The sequence below is a fragment of the Cyclopterus lumpus genome, chromosome 4 (genome assembly GCF_009769545.1).
Source record: "Cyclopterus lumpus isolate fCycLum1 chromosome 4, fCycLum1.pri, whole genome shotgun sequence".
In the NCBI taxonomy this organism is placed as follows: domain Eukaryota; kingdom Metazoa; phylum Chordata; class Actinopteri; order Perciformes; family Cyclopteridae; genus Cyclopterus; species Cyclopterus lumpus.
This window is the reverse complement of record NC_046969.1, coordinates 17,060,448-17,080,996: the sequence shown is the minus strand read 5'-3', so window position 1 is coordinate 17,080,996 and position 20,549 is coordinate 17,060,448. Positions and strand designations below refer to the sequence as shown.

At 40.7% G+C, this 20,549-nt stretch overlaps 2 protein-coding genes across 3 annotated transcripts; both read left to right on the top strand.

Annotated features, from left to right (window-relative positions):
- Positions 1–8,798: 8,798 nt before the first annotated feature.
- Positions 8,799–13,251, top strand: zranb2 (zinc finger, RAN-binding domain containing 2). Of its 2 annotated transcripts, XM_034531511.1 has the most exons (10): positions 8,799–8,963; positions 9,610–9,662; positions 9,755–9,863; positions 10,041–10,123; positions 10,216–10,292; positions 10,464–10,616; positions 10,703–10,878; positions 11,390–11,449; positions 11,948–12,097; positions 12,307–13,251. In XM_034531511.1, exons 1-10 carry the CDS (start codon positions 8,908–8,910, stop codon positions 12,362–12,364), a joined length of 975 nt encoding a protein of 324 aa, XP_034387402.1. In that variant the 5' UTR covers positions 8,799–8,907; the 3' UTR covers positions 12,365–13,251. The 2 variants fall into 2 exon arrangements, with proteins under 2 accessions (XP_034387402.1, XP_034387401.1); XM_034531510.1 differs by having other exon boundaries at positions 8,815–8,963; positions 11,948–13,251.
- A 1,628-nt stretch (positions 13,252–14,879) lies between these two features.
- Positions 14,880–17,025, top strand: ptger3 (prostaglandin E receptor 3 (subtype EP3)). Its single transcript, XM_034531311.1, has 2 exons — positions 14,880–15,731; positions 16,505–17,025. Exons 1-2 carry the CDS (start codon positions 14,880–14,882, stop codon positions 16,829–16,831), a joined length of 1,179 nt encoding a protein of 392 aa, XP_034387202.1. The 3' UTR covers positions 16,832–17,025.
- The last annotated feature ends 3,524 nt before the right edge of the window (positions 17,026–20,549 follow it).

The following is a 20,549-nucleotide window of genomic DNA, read 5'->3' as shown; positions in this document are numbered from 1 at the left end:
TTTCAACAGAGGTTATTAGAGAGTGAAATAGCTAGCCATATAACCCGTCACTATATACCACGCACACACTCGCTCTCAGATAGAATATGAAATAAGAGGCTTCTCAACTATTTAATAAACCAATTTACCGATGTTGATGAAAGCATATTCCCTCTTACCTATTCAACTAAAGCGTGTGATGTTAAACTCAAGTAGTTTGAATTTAAAAACACAGTTTGGACATCAATATTAATACACAAGCCTCCAGGCTGATACATCAACAGTGTCCTCTTGTGGTGGCATGGATTTAGAAGATGGCCCGTCTGCTTGTTGACTGAGTCCAACTGTCCCAGATTTGTGTTGCTTTGCCAGGATGCCTTGACATCTGCCAGACACAATTGTGCCCAGCTGCCTCAAAAGGTGGAAGCAATGTGGCATGATTTGCAAGGAAGTTTGGGACTGAGATGTGCAAGATGTAAATGCAGTCTCCAACAATTGGACTGTACACCATTAGGTCATATCTATTCTTATGTCCATCAAGAAAACAAGCATGCCAGCCTTATTTTGCACAACCAGTTGAATTATATAAGAAATTAATACTGTATGACCAACTGTGTCTCCTTCTTACAGTATGTTTCTATTCATCAACTAACAACAACATCCACACCATTCATTTAAGAGTGATAACAGTTGCTAACCAGACAGATCACAATGTTTTCATAGATGTCAAGTATTTGTCCTGCAATTGTTATATTCCAGTCATAATATATATATATATATATATATATATTAAGTGTGTGTGTGTGTGTGTGTGTGTGTGTGTGTGTGTGGGGGGGGGGGGGGGGGGGCTGGTACCCAAGTCATCCCAAATGACCTTGCATCCTCATTATTCTTTGCAGCCGGGCCTTCAAAGCAAGCTGTGGGACGGCAGCGTGGAAATGACGAAGCTGTGTCTGATCTCACACCGATTCCTGCTCCGACTAATATATACATCCGTACTGCTTGCTCGCGCTAATATAGTCAACATTATTATGAGGGTTGGGAGAGGAAAACCTTTAAAGTCGTCCTCAAAAGAGGATGCTGGGTTTCCAGCGATGTAAATAATTTACAACATCTTGCAACGCATTTGCTAATACCGCTCGTAAGTCAGTGAGCTAGGCCGTGTTTTTCCCACCATGACTCCAACAAGCTTTGGGTCTCAAAGTCAAAGCTAAAAATATGATTCTGCTTTACATGCTTGGTGGTCTCTAAGAAAGCATTAATTCATAGATGAGGCATGGAACTGTGGGCTGATATTAGTCGAAGAGTTAATGGCTCAGAAGGTGCTCCTGGTCCTGATCAGTATATAACAAATGTGTGCAAATAATCATTGTGGCTCTTTAATATTGTGGCTCTGTGACATTTCCTCTGGCATCCAACAGAGATGATTTTATGAGCCGGGTTTTTACTCAGCGTAGATATAAGCCTTGTAGCCCTCCCCCTCTCCTTCTCTTTCACACATATTGCCCTTCCTCGCTCCATCTGCCTCTCTGTTACCTCCTCTCTCATCCTGACAGGCATGACATGGAAGTGGTGAGACCCACTTCTGTGCACTAGCTGGTTGGGGGCTGTGCTGCTGAGTGGCTGGCACATCACAGCACCTCTGCCTCAGGAGATAGAGCCATTTGAATTGTATTCCTCAGCCTACAGAGCGCTACGCTGGATATTATCACCAAATGGGCAGCAGTATGAAGAATCTGACGTATATCGGTTAAATTTGACATCTAATGTAAATTGAGGAGTCAACATTTTTGCTGTGGATGCGTATGATGATTGTGTCTTGTGTGCGTGTTGAGTGGGTATGAGGCTACGGTTGCAGCAGTTACCGACTCTGTCCCTGTTGCAATGAAAGTGTGCTGTAAAAGATGTGCAAAAGGGGCCATTCTGCTTTCCCTTTCCTAGCAGCTCTTATCAGGTAATTACCGGCTCAACCCTTGAAATACCAACATGGTGATGGTACACTGGTGATGTGGTGGAAAGGCGACACATAGGTCATCTTGTAATTATGACTTCTTCCTTGTGCCTTTATTGTCTGTGCATAATCAGCTCCATCAGGGCTGAAATAATTGATTCTCCATTTATGCAAATGTTATGGATCTGGAGCGTACCAGAGCAAATACTCAGCCATGTTGTCTTTCGGGCGTGACATTTAAAACGGAATGAAGAAATTGTTCAATACCATCAGATAGCAGGATGTTTTTGCTCTGGCTCCAGGTTGCACTTGTACTAACCAGACCAGACACCAAACGGGAATGAGACCGTCAGATGTATTTCACCAGCGCCTGTTAAGGGACCTTTATTATTGTGTATCAACTGATGGAGGTAAATTAGATCGCACTCATGCATGCAGAGCTTTACCAATTAATCCCCCCACCAACCGAGCTGTGTGGGGCTCTGCACACAGACCCACATTGACAAGACAGACGCAAACAGACTTGCTTGCTTGCAATGTCACTGACAAAAGCTTTATATAATCGTATCAGACCAATGCCTCACAACTACCTCTGAATCCCATAGTTCTTTAATGTCAATCACTTGTCAGTCCGTTGCTGATAGGCTGCCAGCAGCCCAGCAGGCTGCCCGTGGCAGGGAAAGGTAACACTCACTCATGGGAATTAAAGTTTGCAGTTAGTATTCATGACATGAGCAAATCACTTGTACACCTAGCCACCCCTCCATGACGAGTCGTACAATATAATAGATATAGTAAAAGGCTTCTTTTCTTTCTTTCTTTTTTTAGATTAAATTTATGTAAAAATGTTTAAACAATCTGCTTTAGCTGCCAGCCACTCTCACCGTGCCAAATGGGCACTTACAAATGGCCAGTTAACAAAACCTGCACACCAAGGAGCTTATGCTATATTGTCCACTGGACAGCACTCTCCCCAGAGGAACCCCCTCAAACAAAGGCAACATGGTGGAGAGGAAGGCCATGACGGCTCTATCTCATTCCTCCCCGCCACTCACACGGCTCACACATCAATCACAGCCCGGCGGCCTCAGATCCGAACAGCTCCTTGGATGCAATTCGTCACAGGTCCTTAGGCTCTGACATGCTTCTTAAAAGCTCAACTAATCTGCCTAACATAACGGTCTTGGATTTCCTCGGTGGGTGTTAATCAAAATGATCTGCTCTGTGTCCAAGAAATGACCAGTGGTCACTATGAGGATGGAGGTTGCAATTAAGTACATCGTTAAGCTAATGGGAATAATGGGCACAGACGTTGGGATGATTTTTGACACTTTGAAGAAATGCTGCTTTTTCAACAAAAAAAAAAGATCACATTGGGAATGATTAGTGAGAGGTCTACTTATTTTTTAGCAACGCATATATGAAAATACGGCAAAGGAAAACGGGAGTAAAAAATCTCTTTTGATTCTACTTTAATATTTTAAGTCTCTAGATTCCTTTCGCATGAACTTTTCAATCCGGCACAAAATTACTCATGGATAAGAGCCTACATTATTCAGTGACTGGTGCTTTATTCACCAGCCTGCATGGTGGAGGAATACTCCAGCAAGGAGGACACATGCCACCCCTTCAAGAGCAATTGCCACTTTCAGTGAGCCCTCCATGGGAGCAAGCCGCTGAGAGGTGGGTTGTGATGGGCCCAATTTAATGCTCCATTATGCAAATTGATCATCTCAATTGACCATCACTCTGGTAATAGGACGGGCTGACTGGGTGTGAGGGCCAAGGGATGGGGGAGCTTTTTAATCTTTAAAAAAACATCAGACTAAAGTCCCAGGTGCTAAAAATAAGCGAGGTGAATAAAAACATGAAGAAATGCATCACAACTTCCAATGAGGCATATCGGAGATGAGTGACAGGAAATTAATGACTGTCTTGGTGACCTCTTTAATAACCAGTAACGTTTAAAAGTCACCTGTCTTGGCAGTCCTCTGGGAGAATAAAAAAGAGTTTCAGCTTGATAACATTTTAACACTGTATATTAATTTGGGGTACAGTCTTCTCCTTTCATTTTTACCTCCAAAGCCGACTCCCATGTTCATGATTCCTAATAGATTAGAGGAGTAAAGCAGTGGTATTTGTTTTCATTTCAATCAACTTAATCCAATTTAATATTCCACAATCACGGATTGTAGTTAACGCAAATTAAGTTAGATATTCTTTATTTAATGGGCAGATTTTCAGCACGCTTATCCCCTTGCGACCCTTTGGAGAATCACACGGCACACTTGAGTTTCCCCCAGAATGGACATGCAGGAAAGTCATAGAATGGGCGAATTAATTTTGTCAGTGCCTAATTGCATTTATTGGCCATGCCTGGCACCCCCAAATCCTGGATTATGATGATGCATTAACAGCTGTGACTGGCTGTTTACAAGGCATTTATTAGCCGGTGTCAACATAATGAGACAAATTCCACCTATCACATTAATCACCCCAGTGCCAGAACTGTGTCACTGGCAAGAGCAGAGCCAGATGACGCATCGGCCAAGGCTGCGCCGGAGCTGTTTCCCATTTTCCCGCATTAGCCATTGTTATGTGGCCATCAGATTACCTCCTCAGTAACTGTCAGCCCGGCAGTGAGGTGGTGACGTGAAACTTGAGGTGAATAAAGAGCAATGAATTGGGGGAGGTTAAAGATAATGGGAGAAGAAATGTGGGATCAAATGCATGGTTGAGTGCGTCAAACCAGAAAAACAATTTCCCCACATAATGCTTCTAATTGAAGTCAGGTCACCTAATTACAGTCTATCTACAGAGTATTGTTTACTGTGAACCCACCTCCTCTTTCTTTTTCTCTGTCAATTTCCCCTCACTCTACCTCTATCTCATTTTCCTTTTCTCTCCTCTGCCACACAAATGCACAACGGACAAAAAACAAAACACTGTTTGTGGAGAGTGAAATAACAGCAAATGTGATATTGAGAAGATGGTTTCATGAATTATGTTTCATAATTGATTAAAGGTTGATTCAGTATGAAGCATCTTCGCGGTTATATTATCCTTAAATTAATATATACAGCTTTGGCCCAAAAACAATAAGCATGTTATAATATGTCTAATTACACGCAATTGAGTTATAGTTAAAAGGTTACAAGACATTTTTCAATGGAACTAGTATAGCGACATTGATTTCTTTCCTTTTCAAGTGATCCCCAAAAGGTGATGTGCAGCAGTTAAACAAGAGTTTGCAAGACAGACCTGACAAAATCATCTGAGAAATGGCATTGGAAAACGTCCTGCCGGCCACGCCTTAATGGAAGCGAGTGGTATAGACATTGTATTTTGTACAGATACACAGGAATCATCAAATGAGATCGACGCGCACCCCTTAAAAAATAGATCTGCAGGGTTCTCTGATTCCATTTGAAGAACAACGTCTGGTCTCAGACCTTGTGCCAGCATCACTCCTCAGTAAAGATCAGCTGGACTTGACACATTAATATTGTCAGTGAGGAATGCTCTAGAATAGATTATCTGCTATTTTGAAATATGGTTCCAAAAATGTGATTAGGAAAATGTTCTTCTTCATGGTAAATTTTTCCCAAACTTCAGAACATAAGCTTTATCTGACAAAAAAGAAAAAGATAAATTGGCTTCAAACTATCAGCACCAGTGGATGAATGCTTGACATGCACTTATACAATCAAAACTCATGATCCAGTCGCTCCATCTTGCATTGTATTACTGCTAAACAGTGGATTTATTGCAATCATTTCCTACACATGTAGATTGCTTTTACAACAAGTGGAGAGACTGGATTCTGAAATGTGTGCTCTCTGGCTCCCAAAATGAATGTGCTTTAGTGATAAGGACCGGATGAGAGGATGTGAGATAGGGCACAATGCAGCGGCGCATCTCCCAGCACAAGCTGTTTCACTGTGCAGTAGTCTGTGTTATATAATTCTGATGGGGTTTGCTGCCACCTTACAGCCCCCCCTCCCTTTACCACTAAAGTGTGAACACAGGGCCAGCTCTCTGACTTTGTTGGACTGTCCCCTGACAAATGTGCAGAAACAAATAGACATACAGACATGCCTCATAAGGGCACAGACTCAAATTACATTTACTTAACAAACACCCCTACAGTGGACTTGCATGTCATCCCAGTGATTAATGCTGAATCATGATACTGGGATAAGAGCGGTGGGTGGAGTGCATCAATGTCCACTGGCCTCCAACGCCCTCACAGCACCCATTTTCCCAGGGAACAGCTCCCTGCCATCTGTCAGTATTGGAAAGCCCTTGTGGCTTACTCCAGGTTTTTCCAAACCTTATACATGGCTGCGTTTCCCTGTCAGAGACTCTGCTGTGCATGAACCTTCAGCCGTAACCAGCCACTGGGCTAGAAAACGATGTCAGCCGAGCCAAAGCCTCATTGACACCATGAAAAATCGCTCTTAGTCGTGTTATTGACCCCTGGACATAATCATCTGGTGGGCTGTACAGTGGCCAGAAAAGGAAACGGTGAAGTGAAGAAAGAGAGGTGAAGCCTCTCTAATGTAATTGGACGTTGTTTACCTAAGTGCTATTTAATCGCCGGACTCGTCACTCAATCTTTCATGAAACTCCATGCCGGGAACAACATACCACAGCATTGGCAATATCTTCTTATTAGTTATTCATGACTTAATTTGCTTCATATCACTGCTCACTCAGTTTTGTGCAACACTGAAAGCGAGCAGAAAGGACATCCTCACTTGAAGCCTGTGAGTGTGGATGGCGCCTGCATTATCATTGAGAGGAATAGAGGCTTCTTTTATGAAAAATGACTTCAATGAGATAAAGAAAACTCAGAATAGAACCGAGAGGATGCTTAATCTTGAACAAATAACAACTCTTGTGTGTATGGAGGCTGTTGTTGTTTTGATGCAATATCACACTTCTGGCTTCTGTGTGCGAATTATATCGATGAAGGTCCAAGAGTCATTTCCTTTAACAGAAATGCGCCTCTCTCCCCTTTGATACATTATTTTTGCTGGCCTCTAGTTATAATAAACCTAGCGTGGAGCTCATAAATCAAGTGCATGTCTCCCTAACAGATACATAAGGATTAAAACGATGTATGATTAAAAAGTCTTGCTCAGTTCATCTCGAGTGTTCTGAATTAAATAAACCCCATCTTGTCCAAAACATAAACGACATGCATCAACAAACATTTCAGCCATGTAAAAACAGGAAACAGAAAAAGAGGGCAAAGAGGGCAAAGAAAAGAAAGTAAGACTGTAACACTGAAATGGCTAATTTGGTGGACTCAGGTTCATAGACCAGCTGTGACAGTGACCTCCAAAAGTATTTGACCTTGACCAACAGCAGATTGGGTGGACAAGGGCGCTTCTAGAGCAGCTATGCTCTGCTGTCTACCTGAATTATAGCTTTTGTAAGGTATTATCACAGTGCAACTTGCATTTCCGTCTTCCTAATTCATATACTGTATAATTTGCATCTCAACATATGGCATGTTACTACCTGCATCTTTATATCCTGATATTAAGAGCAGTGATAGTATCTCACAAAGGATTATGAAATGTGTCAGTGTCATTGGACTGACCCTTTCCTACGAGGTCAAATCTGGTTGATATTGTAAAATAATATATGTATACATTTATAATAATAATAAAATGTGTGATTCACACTATGTTGGCTATAATATGTAATATAACAATTGTCTGATATGTTGCATATGTTTAGATCATTTGATTAATCTACAAAGACTACTATACTTAACAAGTTAACAGTAATCATCTCTTAAATATGTCTGAGTGACAGTAAAAGAAGAGGATATTCAGCAAACAAAATTGTTATCCAAATGTAAACATAATTGCTCCTGCTTTGGATAGTTATTCAAAAGACTACTATATATTTATGAGATTCATTTGTATGTTGAATTCAGAGAAATACAGGTAAGCACACACTCTCTACTCGTCTTAAAAGTTACTTTTCACATCACCTTACATTACACAGTCCTTATTTAGACAAACATGCACAATCATTGGGAACCTATGAGCAGAAGAAACAGACCAAAACAAAACAGGAGGGTTTATGAACATGTGCAATGTTAAACGTTTGCATTAATTGCCATCTAGTGGCTAAAACGGGCCTTGCAGGAAAACAAAACTGAAAAGATTTCATACTCCTTGATTTGGATTCTGAGTTAATAATATTAATCATTTCAAACAGAGCTTGAGTCAGTCATGAGCTAAATGACTGTCACTGCACATCCACTGTCTTAGTCTCAGTAATGTCAACATTGTGTTTTTTTAAGCCCAATATTAATCATTTACCCATCTGTCTATAAATCCCAATTTCCACTTTTTAAATAAAAAGTATTTAATAAACGTTGATATTGAAAACAAAATATGATAGGCTATAAGCTAGCTAGAGGGATACAAAGTGTGGTTTACATCATTTATTTATACACATTGTAATCTGCATTGCTGAGAACTTGCATATTTATTGATGTGCTCATGAGACATAACTTTTTACTGTTGAGTAAGACTCATCAAGGCTTATACGACACCACCACATTTGAATATGGGACTATTATCGTACTATTTCAATGGGTTGTTTGTTAATGATGCATTCGTGTCTTCCGTGGGGGGAAAGAAGCAGATTATTGTGACAATAGTTTATATTAAAACGTGTTGTAAAATAACTTTTTTTTAATAATACATCCGAATTTAATTGATTTGAATAACAGAAAGCAAATAATGACCGCTGAGTGATTATTTTTAGTTACGGTTATGTACAAAATAAAATCCAAAGAGAGGCGAGTTTATAGCGCTTCAGAAATGCACCTGAAGGCATCAGCCGAGGGAGGAGGAGGCGCCGAGTTTAGCTAGCTAGCTAGCTAGCTGCTGCTGCAAGACTCAGAGCACACCCTGCCAACGAGCCAGCGTTAGCTAACAGGCACAGGCATGTCGGGCAAGAGTTTTCGAGTTAGCGACGGGGACTGGATTTGTCCTGATAAAAAGTGAGTGCTGCTCTCGTTTAGATTTGTTTTTCTCCATTTCACCTACCAGCACGTGTTGTGCCTAAATTGCTGGTCGTGCTGACATTCAAACGGTGGTTAGCTTCGGCCTTTTAGCATTTCACGCTAACGCCAACTAGCTTTGTTCACGTTTACCTTGTTTCTTACTTAATTTACTGCATTATAAGCATAATAAACGCTGCAAATAAATTAAGACTGTAGGCTCTGGGACGTGTTTTGGATTTTACGTGAGAGCGAGTCTCCAATAGTTGTCAATGTGCGCAGACTTGTAAGACATCAAGCTAGCTGTGGGTGAGAGTCCCCACTCACTATTGTGGGTGATGTTTACAATGTTGTAGAAGCCAAGTTGCCACGAGTTTAACTTAAATGAAGCAGTGTCATGTTGCACAGGAACTGCGTTAAAAAACGTCTTCCATGAACGACAAGCCAGCTGCAGCCGTCAGAGCATAGGCCTTTGACACAGACTGTCTCACGTCTCATGGTCCAACGCTGTGGCACATGAGACGTGAATACACCGAGCGTTACACTAATCTTTCTTGGAGCACACTTGGCTTGTGCCTGAATAATGAAGTGACCAGCTCACGCCCTTTCTCTGTCTGCAATGTATTTATTGTGTATTCTTTTGCAGGTGTGGAAACGTGAACTTTGCTAGAAGAACAAGTTGTAACAGATGTGGTGGGGGTAAGTCCTTTTATGCAAATACATGTTGCAGACGCTTAATACATACTGTCAAAAAGCAGATGTATTAAATACCTTTTGTTTTCTTTCTACAGAGAAAACCACAGAGGCAAAGATGATGAAAGCTGGAGGAACAGAGATTGGGAAAACTCTGGCTGAGAAGAGCAGAGGCCTCTTTAGTGCAAACGATTGGCAATGCAAAACGTAAGTGTTTCGTTAATTTATTTCTGTTTGGTTAACCAGATACTAGTGCAAATGGACAAATATTTATGATTGAAAAACATGGGAACACTTTTGCAGTTTAGCAAGTTGAGACAGACGTTGTTTTAAATGTGTTGAGCTTTTACAAACTTAGTTTCCTTTCCTCCTGTCCTTATACAGATGTGGCAATGTCAATTGGGCTAGGAGGTCAGAGTGCAACATGTGTAACACTCCAAAGTATGCCAAGCTTGAAGAGAGAACAGGTAACCCAACAAATATATAATTTTCCAGTTTTTGGTGAGCCTTTGAAAGATAGTTATTGATTGCCATTTTTATTTCCTCTTCACCTTTTCAGGTTATGGTGGAGGTTTCAATGAAAGGGAGAGTGTGGAATACATTGAACGGGAGGAATCCGATGGTGAATATGATGAAGTGAGTTCTACCGGACAATTACTGTTTTGATCATTGAAACAATGCAGCTGACATACTGCAAGTTGCATGTAAGCATACAAATGTTTACAAGTGTCCTAAAACTATTTAACTACATTTTTGTGTCAAAGGTTTCTTCACTGACAAGGTTACATGCTCTTTTTAATGTCCAAGTTTGGTAGGAAAAAGAAAAAGTTTCGTGGAAGGTCTGGCAGTACACCGCCCTCAAAAGGAAGTGAAAAGAAAGAAGTAGCAAAAGTTCAAGATGACGAGGAAGAGGAGGAGGAGGAGGATGAAGAGGGTGATCTTTCCAAATATAAATTGGATGTAAGTTTTGTGGCTGGAGCTGGAAATTCATAAATACAAATACTATCAAATGTGCCCACAATAATGGGACAACTCTTCCTTCTTAGGATGATGAAGATAATGATGAAGGGGAAGGAGATGGCGAGGGCGAGGGAGACCTGTCAAAGTACGACCTGGATGCCAGTGACGATGAGGACAAGCCTGCTAAGAAAAAAGGCAGTCGTTCGGGTTCGTCCCACTCATCTTCGCGCTCCTCCAGCTCCAGTTCACGGTCGAGGTCCAGGTAAAGGGTACAGGTCAAGGGTAACTCCGGGCAAAATGTCAGTATCAGCTCAATCTTCCTTCTGATTTACTGATCAACATAAATTACATGTTGTATTCTGATAAGTTATTGTTTTTTGTTTTATCAACCCCTCCCCATCTGTGGTGTTAGAAACTTAATGTGCAAACTGAATAATCTTTCTGTAAAACCCTTTGTTATGTTTGTTTTGAAACGCCTATGACTTAAGATGGATGAAATGCATTGATTGTTGATATTGTAGTTTTGAAATGTTCACTGTTTGCACTCTACAGGTTTTAGTTGTCTTTCTATTTTCTGGGTTGTTTCTCTAAACCCTCAAATGCTTTTTTTGTTTTGGTGAGAATATTCGTTCATCAGTAAGGCAAAAATAGTTTCACTCAAATACTCAACATTTCTATGCAGTTAAATCTGTCTGTGTTTTGCCGTGTGAACCATCAGACAGTTTTCTTCTTGTCAAGGAAATATTGGAAAGGTTGTGTTTTTTGTCTTTCAGGTCCCACTCTAGAAGCTCATCCAGTTCCAGGTCAGGATCTCGCTCGAGGTCCCACTCCAGGTGAATGAGGTGACATGCACTCTCTCCCTTAGAGAGTGTATGTTTGGGGCTGAAAGCTCCAGAACAGTCCTGTTCCCTAACTCAAGTTTGAACAAAGACTAGATCTGACTTACTCCACTACAGTCCTCTCTCATTCTGAAGATAGTCATTTTGGTCTGAAATCATGAGGAAAATACTGAAATTGCCCTGACTGTTTTCAATCATTTAAAGAGCTTAAAAGGTACAGTTTGTGTACGACCTGAACTACATTTGAATGTTACCAAGGCTCAAAAGTCTGAATAGACATCTGGGGTCTTCATCAAGCATCTCACAGTGGAGCTGGCTTTCATTATATCCAGAGGAAGCGACAGATTTTCTTCAGAGTTTTGGTTAAAATGTTCTCGGTACCATTATATTTTTTTGTTAAGTGCTCTTAATCAGAGAAGCTTGATAAATACCCACAATGTTGAGACTCTGTCTTGACCTTACTGACCGCAATGCTTGGTTTTCCTTCAAAAGATCCAGTTCCAGGTCTGGAAAGGGCTCCTCTCCCAAGAAGAGGTCCCGCTCACCTTCCTCTTCACCGGAGAAGGGACAGAAGCGCAGTCGCTCCAGGTCCTCATCTGGAGAGAGAAAGCGGAGACGTTCTAGATCACATTCGTCCGAAAGGTTTGGGTTTCTGTGGAATACCACAATGGCACTGTCAAATATTAGCCGTCTGTCGCCTCGCTTAAGGGAATTCAGATTTACAGAAATATGTTCACATTTGGCCTTAAGTTGTTTTTATATTGTGTGACCGTGTACTTGTTTCAACTATTCTTTACTGAGTGTTAATTGCTGACCTTGTTCTTCTTCCCATGGTTTTTGTGTGATTTCAGGCGCCGCGGCCAGTCCTCTGGATCATCCGATTCTGGCTCCAGTTCAAAAAAGAAATAACTTAATTACAGCCTTTAAAACAAGTAAATGAACCGTAGTAGAAAAGTGCATGTTGTGTTTCGAGGATACAACTACATAATTTCAGTATGCTGTCCATTTTCCTAGAAAAGTCTTATTTCCCTCAAAAGACAGCGGCAACATGGCTTCTCTCCGCTGTTACCCATCGATACGAGCTCCCTTTTCAAAACCACATACACCCCAATCTGTGACAGGTGTCCGTAACGGCAGTTGTCCAATAAACATAAATCTGTCCCATAGAAAATCAGATATACTGTGAAGTGGCTGTATGCCCTTTTAACTCCTTATTTTTCTTGGCAGTACATTTTATTCTACTCATCTGTGGAGAAATTGAAGTAAAACATTTTTTACATTTTTTTTTTTTTTTTTTTTCAACCACTTAATATTTTTTTTTTAGAAATGATTTCTTTTTTTTAATAATAGGTGAAGTACTTAAGCACCAATTTTCAATAACAGATGTAGCAATGAATTTTGGCCCCGTTTTACTTTCTATATATATATATATATATATATATATATATATATATGAAGAAAGTAAAACGGGGCAAATATATATTGCTTTGTTTTCAAGGTAAGTATTTTACTTGTTTTAACTAAATGACAGTAAATTCAACATTCTTTAGTTTAGGTGTTTACTGTTTTTTTTTTTTTTTTTCTTTACACAGTTGTCGCCTGTTTTACCACCTAATTATTCCTCTTAATTTGTCACTTACATTTAAAAAATAGCTGATATTTGTGCTCCAGATTAGTACACCCACAATAACCAACACCGTACAGTATATCCCGAATAAATGGTAGTGTGGCAATACTACTTTATTGGTGAAACAACTCAAATGTACACTTGTAAATAAACTCCTGTTGAAATGGTTTCTTTCTACTTCCTGTACATTTTATTTTGCCACGGTAAGGCTGGAAAGTCGAGAGACCTGGTATGTCGAGCACTGTTTTAATAATTGTTCTAAATCTGACGTGTTTAATTACTCCCGCTATCACTATATTTAGCAGTTATCTCAAGTATGGACTTGAAGTCATGGTAACGGAGTTGGGAAACCCGCAAAGTGACACAGCAGTCTACTGAAGAAGTATGAGATTAACATTAAACTAGATGTCCCATATGCAATGGATTCAATAACGGTGATATCATAGTGTGTTTTGTAGCTAAAGGCTGTAGCTCATGGGGAGAGTGGTTGTCTTACAACCACAAGGTAGCTAATTCGATCCCCGCTCTCCCCATATGCTTGTCAAAGTGTCCTTGAGCAAGACACTGAACCCCCAGTTGCTTCACTGCAGCCCACTGCTCCTTAATAGCTGAGGATGGGTCAAATGCAAAGAAGAATTTCCCCACGGGCTCAATAAAGGATACATTATTATTATTATGGTGAAGTAATGCAAGTTAGGCTAAGATACTATATTGTCTAGCTCACTTCACCAGAGCCTATTCACAGTCTAACTAACGATATGATGATGTCTGGTTAATTTCGACTTCACACTATATAGAATATTCCTCTTTGTGTTTAGCTACTGAGTAGATGAGTATTGACTGGGCGCCACACTTTAGTGTTGTTTTCATTGCGGTCAACAGATGGCACTTGTTACTGTTTCTACTATACTATACGAGTTTAAGAGGGGGACATGTAGTAGGAAATGCACCAGGCCGAAAGTCAGATAAATGAATAGGCTATTGTCCCCAAAACATGTTACCTTCAGGGTCTGACGCAACATGCAAAAGACTCCATTCAAACAGAGTAAAAAAAAGTTGCTGCATGGATTTGATCAATTACAGGCTGGCCGGCATGAGCCTGCTGCAGATGCTGATGGTGCTACTGTGCTGAGAAAGGAACACGTGAGAACAGGACAGGTACTAATAGGCCAGATAGGTTATATAATATGGTTTTGTTGTGGTATGAGTCTTATCTAAGCTCATTAACTATATATAGTATGATAAATGATGAATAGTAAGCCTATACCATAATTGCCTTATATGTGAATTTCCCCATCACCAACCAGAGGTATGACTAATACCAGTTAAACCTATCTGCGTTCAGATGTTCAAGGACAATGTTTCAGTGATTTCTCTGCTTAAGAGGTGAAGAGCAGTTTTTAAAAAAAATCTCATTAGACGGATCTGCCCGTGTGTGCATGACTTCACCAACATGTGATGATAATCTCAAGGAAATTGTCCGAAGCAGGTGCGTCTGCGATAGTGTTACACTTCAGTGCCGTTCCTAGTGTAGTTCTAAATAGAAATGTAAAGATCTTAAAAAATAAAATATTGCAGATGTCGGACAAGGTTTCTAAAAATCGTGTTAATAATTAATAATAATTAAGTGTTTTCAGAACCTTGTTTGCTTCCTCTGCGCGCTTCACAGTCCCGCCCTCCAGCGCGTAAAGGACCTGACGCGCTTTTACGCACTGCATTCAGTTGGAGCAGTTTGAAGAGGATGCTGGACACACACACGTGTTATGAGCTGTGCATAGGCTCATCCTTTTCGAAATAATGAATACAGACGGATGTGATTCTCTGGTGGGCTCGCAAATCACAATTGGAGCGATGTTGGACTTTAACGTCTCCAAGTCATTGCGCGATGGCAATGACACCAAGAATTCCAGTTGTGGATCCGTATCAGTTGGTTTCCCCATTACCATGATGATCACTGGCATGGTGGGCAACTCGTTAGCTCTCATGCTGGTGTATATCTCTTACAAAAAGAAGGAAAATAAAAGGAAAAAGTCTTTCTTGCTCTGCATTGGATCGCTGGCGTTAACTGACCTGTTTGGACAGCTTTTGACAAGTCCGATAGTGATATCAGTTTACCGAGCTGATCTGAAATGGGAGCGCATCGACTCATCGGGCAAATTGTGCGCTTTTTTCGGTGTGTGCATGACAACTTTTGGCCTGTGCTCTCTCTTCTTCGCCAGCGCCATGGCAATTGAAAGGGCTTTGGCGATAACAAACCCCCACTGGTACTCCAATCACATGAAGACGAGTGTGACAAAGCAGACTTTGGCTGTTATATGGTGTCTCGTGTTGCTCTTTGCGCTGCTGCCCACTGCGGGAGTCGGAGAATACACACGCCAGTGGCCGGGCACCTGGTGCTTTATCAGCACGGGGGACAGGAAGGTCCCCGGCAATATGTTTTTCGCCATCACTTTCGCTGTACTTGGGATTTTCTCACTGCTTGTTACACTTTTCTGTAATGTGGTGACGATCCGGGGCTTAATTATTCGGTGTAAAACAAAGTCTGGCACGTCTCAGTCTTCAAAGCAGTGGGAACGGCTGACCACGGAGACCGTCATTCAGCTGTTAGGGATTATGTGCGTCCTCCTTATATGCTGGTCTCCTCTGCTGGTATGTTTTTATGGGCGATTGCAGCCTATACCTTTCTTACAAGCAATAGTCCCATATGTGAAAATGAAACTGGGCATAATACTATAACACTTTCTTTGTTTATCTTCTAATAATGCCTACATATGTTCTCTTAAAGTGTCATACTCTGACAGCCCGGCTACTAACACGACACATTGGTATGGTCATAATTCACAGTTTAATCTAGTTTTATTGTCAGCGGCCTGTCACAAACAGCTGGAGATGTCAAGAGTAGATGCTGCACTTTTTCTGTTTCCCTCAATCCCTCATTCATTCAGTCACCCTCTGTTACTCTAGTTCTCTTCTCTCTGCCCCACAAACACAAACCCAGCAGTTAAAATGCTGTCATGTCTTATTCCTTTTCCATGTAGCTGCCATTTTCCATTATGGAGAAATCCACTTAGCCGAGCCTGTTTGGGGGGTCTGTTCAATGTGCTATGAGGTAATGTCAAACACATATTTAATAGTCCCACAAAGGACATTAATAGACAGCCCTGTGGTAGCAGTGATGGCAGAGGGAGTTACTAGAACGTGAACATTATGCTTCTCTCCCAGTTGTTTGACATAGTATCTACTCAGGATTCTCTTGAGAATGGTGACATTAAATATAAACAAATATTATCTCCCAGCCAACAAGTATGCATATAACAGACATTGATCTCTGAGAGGCTTCCTCAATGGTACATTTTCACTGAAGAACAGTTGTCCCCGTTATCCTCTTGGTTCATACAACTTGTGCCTGCCTCTCTCCTCAGGTGCTCATGCTGAGGATGATCTCCAACCAGGTGTCCTCCCACGACTGCAATGTAACCGCAGTGCCCTCCAATCACATCTCCAGCCCAGACGTCCAGTTAGATTGTAACTTTTTTCTGACAGCGATCCGCTTGGCCTCCCTCAACCAGATCCTTGATCCGTGGGTTTATCTGCTCCTCAGGGAGATCCTCTTCCGCAAGTTCTGCATCGTGGCTAACGCAGTGTCCAACTGCTCCATAGAGGAACAGAAGGAGACCCAGGCGGCATTGGCTGCCCTCAACAAGCCAAAGCAAGACAGCATCAACCTTCAGAAACCACAATGTAGCTAAGTCAACCTTTGACAGGCATCGCTATCATGTGACGTTGAAGCAGGGATGGATTGCATTGGATGGATGTGAAAATGGATACACGATTGTCTTGGATGTGTCATGAAAAACATGGAACGCCATTTATCTCCATGTCGTCCACAGAAGGATTACTTGAAATGGGGAGGCAAGAGGGGCTATAGTCTTTATAAGAAGCAGCCGAGTCCTCTCTGGGCTGTTTTGCTTCAAACTAATTCCATTTAAAGTCCCCTAATCAGCGTAAGGATGCATGACCGTGTCACCTCTTGCATTCGGCTGCAGCGTGGGGGCCAGGAATCTCCTCCTTGCTAGTCTTCAGTTTTGATAACATCTCCCAGGCCCAAGAACTGAACATGTGTGCCTCTAAATTGACTTATATGGAAGTGATGCATCTCATGCTCTTTTTAGTTTCTGAACAGAGTCATTGCTTTTGCCAACTTGAAGCCATAAACCAGCTAAAAGAGTTTTTTTTTGTGAATGTCTGTAAATTAAGAAATAAACTGTAAATGTTAAGTTGTAAATACTGTTGCCATATATTACATGAAATGTAACCATGGTGGCCATTCAAAAGAAAAATGAAAATCCTAAACTGGAGGCAATTGTTGATCGTAAGATTATTTATTAGTGAATAAGAAGAGTTGTTTCTGAATGCTGACAAAGCTACCTAATGGGGATCAGTTGTTGTACATTTTATAATATACTGTATGTGGTGTTCCACGGCAAGCAGCCAGTGCTATAAAATGTGAAGCATTTAATTTGTTGCCCCTCTTCCTCCTGAATATGAGTGCACTGGTATATTTCTGTGCTAATTTTGTTCAGCAATTTATAGCTTCAATTTCACTCTAATGAAGAAGTGTTTAAAGGAAAGGATTGTATTTGTGGTGTTTAACATTATGAGATTATGGATAACAGAGTGGCCTGATACTTACAAGGCTGTAAAAGTGTTGAAGAAATCCCTATGTATTTCAACAGATTAATTGTATTCTTGTTCTGTTAATACACAGTGTGTAATGGCAAGTGTATCTAATGTCCCCAGCCAAAAGTTTATGGAGAGAAGCAAACATAATGTGCGCAGTCTTTTGACTAATGACATCAATATAAGCAGAGAGAGGGGAGGTCTTTGGATACAAAGCTGAAGGGGAGAAAAAATATGAAATGAAGGAAGCCATGTCCAAACTGTACAAGTCACAATTTAAAAAAAGATCGAAAACTTCTTTGGCATGCCTGAAACAGCTTGTTCAACTGCTGCACCCAATATAAACGGCTTCGGCCAACAGAGTTAAGCAGTCGCATTAGTACACGGGGTCTGTAGCTGTATGTTTATCTTTTTTAGCTACTGCACAAATTCATGCTTTTTATTCTGTGGTGATTGACTCAGTGTTTCATATTCAAATGTTTGGCTCTTGTCAGCCACATTGTGTCTTTGTAGCCTTGATGCTACCTCTAAAAATAAGTACAAGTTCATTTCTTTTGAATGGGTACGGTGCAATTCACTAGATGGGATTTGGTTTTAGTGCCAGAAGTCCTTTACCGGGAGTGCAGTGGGAAATCCATTTATTTTACAGTGATGTAAATATGATCTTTTATTACTACGTTGTCACTGTAAATGTATTTGAAGAGATCCAGTATCTCACTCAAAGACATCTCAAGGATGGGCACATTTGCTGTCATGGTAACCTTCAGGTTACGGGACACTTATTCACGCCAACTGCACTGCCTTCCCAGCACATCGACCAACAAGATTAGTTTTTTGCCTCTCAAATGTGGAAATACATACACGCTCAGTGATAATGACCGTGAAGGACACTGTTAGCTGCAAAATCCATGTGTAAAAAGAAGAAGTTATGTTGTTGTATAGTTTGTACTGATTGAGAAGCTGGTCCGTCTTAGAAACCCACTCAAGAGATTAACCTTGGTTGTGTTATAACACAAAAATATGGACGGAAACAAAGAATTTGTTCAGTAATGTGTTGCACACAAATCAATAATTTGCCAATATTTATCATTATTCTCGAGCTAATTTCCAGCTACGAATGTGCAGAAAACACTAGTGTATTCCTCAACAGGTGATGGGTTTCAAATGTTCTCACACTAATATGAGGAATGCTCATTTTCATAAATGCTTCACTTATTGAGCTTGTGGCTCTGTATTTTAAGTCTTTATCCTGTGCAGCAGTTAATATACTCTTGAACAGGAACATCTGGGGTTTAATCCATGCATTTAAAACAATGATTACATTCACTCTCAAGCTGCAGTGGGATACGGGAGGTTTACAATTGAGTCAATCGGCTTCCAGACGAATCTGCGTCATGGAAATATTTCAGTTTCCCGTCCAGGAGAGTCTGAAGCTTGCTGTTCATCAGAATAATTACGCTAAGGAATATCCCTATGAAGCTAATTCGCCCTACATTTGGTTTGGAATTTTCCGGTTTGTTTCCAGTGTGTTACATCCCACCCAACTGCCACAGGGGAAAGGAAAATGGCAGAATAACAATTCATTCTTTGTAGACAATATAATAAATGGCCGCCCTCTTTAAGGCACAGTGTTTACAAGGAGTGCTTTCTGTGGTTCTGCAGTAGAGTTTATTAGAACCAGGGGAGATGCACATGATATAAAACATTCAGCAAACTCCAGTTTATTGATCCATGTGGTGTAATCTTCAAAGGCGATGATAGAAGATAGCTTCAGTAAGAGGTCTGTCTGAGTTCAATGTACTCTCTGCTCCAGACATGCTATTGCATATTAATCTCAAGCTTGATTGTACAGACTGTGAAGCTTTGCTCACATGCTTGAATGTTGTCCATTTGTATAAAGAACAGGCTATTTTGGCATTAACAGTTAATGTGTACAATTACATAATAATGTTGAAACAGGCTTTGTGAGGCTCGAAGAATCTGGTGTTGCCAGCTGGCACCATCTCTCTCAATCAAGTCACTAATTCATGGAAGCGATTTACTGATTACCTCATGAGCTGAGGAGTCACTTGATGTCTTGACATTTCAAGACAAGGAGAGATTGTTTATGAAAAAAGACGTTTGTTCATTTGATATTTAGCATTTCTGCTAGATTTTTTAGATTGTTTCTACACACTGTAAAACAATGTTGTAGTATTCATATAATGACTTTATGACCCTACGGAAAAAGATATTGTGCCATAATAATAATTTTGACCATATTATATAAAACAAAAACAGCAACTAATCTAACTCCTGTAAACGTCTGGTGACTGAAATAGAGGATGTTAACAGCAGGTGTCCTTTCCAGAGAGAGCTGTTAATGATCTTTTTTCTTTCTTGACTCTGTGGTATCATGAAATCACAGACTGGCAGAGCCAGTAAACATGTTGCATGAGCAGTTCACTGATAAGCTGCATGATGGTTCTTTGCTGCAATTTGGAGCTGCCACCTTTACAGAGTCTGGAGAGCTTGTAGAGTCCCTCGAGTCTATTTATTTATTTAAAGAGCACATGATGAAGTGCACACAGTACAATGGAAACAGGTCTGACCCACCAGCCAAGTCTGCAGTGTTGAATGTTAATACCTATCAGATGTCCATCTTCTCATCTTTTGTTCACATTACGCTTCTGCTTTTGAATGTTTAACAGTGAAATGTCTCCAAACTCCGAGACACAGACAGGGCTATCTACATGCTTTCTGTTGTTTCTTTGTGAACGCTCTTGTTTCATTCGGCCCACTGTTGTT

Bases quoted from the DNA above. Each gene is read 5' to 3' on its own strand.
- zranb2 (XM_034531510.1), top strand. From the start codon at position 8,908: ATGTCGGGCAAGAGTTTTCGAGTTAGCGACGGGGACTGGATTTGTCCT. The intron at 9,663-9,754 runs GTAAGTCCTTTT...TTCTTTCTACAG, and splicing joins TTGTAACAGATGTGGTGGGG to AGAAAACCACAGAGGCAAAG. The intron at 11,450-11,947 runs GTGAATGAGGTG...TTCCTTCAAAAG, and splicing joins CGCTCGAGGTCCCACTCCAG to ATCCAGTTCCAGGTCTGGAA.
- ptger3 (XM_034531311.1), top strand. From the start codon at position 14,880: ATGAATACAGACGGATGTGATTCTCTGGTGGGCTCGCAAATCACAATT. The intron at 15,732-16,504 runs GTATGTTTTTAT...CTCTCTCCTCAG, and splicing joins TATGCTGGTCTCCTCTGCTG to GTGCTCATGCTGAGGATGAT.